The sequence below is a fragment of the Buceros rhinoceros genome, unplaced genomic scaffold (genome assembly GCF_000710305.1).
Source record: "Buceros rhinoceros silvestris isolate BGI_N320 unplaced genomic scaffold, ASM71030v1 scaffold29460, whole genome shotgun sequence".
In the NCBI taxonomy this organism is placed as follows: Eukaryota; Metazoa; Chordata; class Aves; order Bucerotiformes; family Bucerotidae; genus Buceros; species Buceros rhinoceros.
Window position 1 is genome coordinate 507 of NW_010391760.1, and position 943 is coordinate 1,449.

The 943-nt window shown below is 61.2% G+C and overlaps 1 protein-coding gene across 1 annotated transcript in view; it reads right to left on the minus strand.

The window, feature by feature from the left end:
* ASIC4 (acid-sensing (proton-gated) ion channel family member 4) overlaps positions 1–943 on the minus strand; it is a gene marked incomplete at both ends in the record, with an annotated part of 3,745 nt that overhangs the window by 419 nt on the left and 2,383 nt on the right. The window contains 2 exon segments of the mRNA XM_010142946.1: positions 53–179; positions 516–607. Of these exon segments, the coding sequence (XP_010141248.1) occupies positions 53–179; positions 516–607 (219 nt within the window).

Consider the following 943-nt stretch of genomic DNA (forward strand, 5'->3'; position numbering starts at 1 on the left):
GGTGGCCATGCACAGAACCCCCTCCCTGGGGAGCCCTGCCCCTACTCTCCACTTCACCCGCTCCCACTGCCAAGACACAGCCCCAAAGGCTCAGCGCACCTCATAGACATAGTCCAGGATCTCCAGGATGGTGAGGATGCTGGCACCGATGAACAGGCCCATCTGCCCCCCGATGTCCCCTGGGGAGGAGGAGGGGGAGATTGTCACTGGGAGATGCTGTGCAGCCTGCTGGGAGCCTGGGGTGGGCCAGCGGGGCTGTGGGCAACACCAGGGCTGCCAGATGGAGGGGGACGGTGTGATCATGTCCCCAGATGGAGGGGGACAGGGCAGGGGTGGCAGAACGGAGGGAGCAGAGGATATGCGGGACAGGCTATGGCCAGCTGCATGCCACCATTCAGCCAGTCTGTGGCTGGCTCCTGCTCTCTCTAGTCCCTCCCCGTCCAGACCCGTGTCCTCCCAGCGCTATGACCCAGACTCTACGCCTCAGGGTCCCACAGGTAGGTGGAGAGAGTCACCGAGAAGCCCAGCAAGGTCATAGGCTTTCTTCTGCTCAATGGCCTCGTAGTTGAGTGCCTCGAAGAAGATGTCCAGCACCAGGAAGTTCTCCCTGTGGGGACACCATAGTGCTCATCAAGGAGAACTGATCATTGACCCTTCCACCCCCACTGCTCCCCAAACCTCCCCAGTAATCCAGCTCCCCAGCTCCCAGGTGCTTCCAGTGCCCTTACGAGCTATTCTGGCTGGTGCAGTGGGACACCACAGCAGGGCATGTCCCAGCCAGGAGGGACCATGGGGTGGGAAGATGCTGTCAGGAGAGCTGAAATACTCCAGTGACAGCCAGCCCTGGTCAGAGGATGCCACAGGGACTGTGCATGCCAGGACTTACTTCCCACACACTTCCAGGAGTGAAGTGGAGGTTCTCCAGAACCCCAGCCCCCTACCT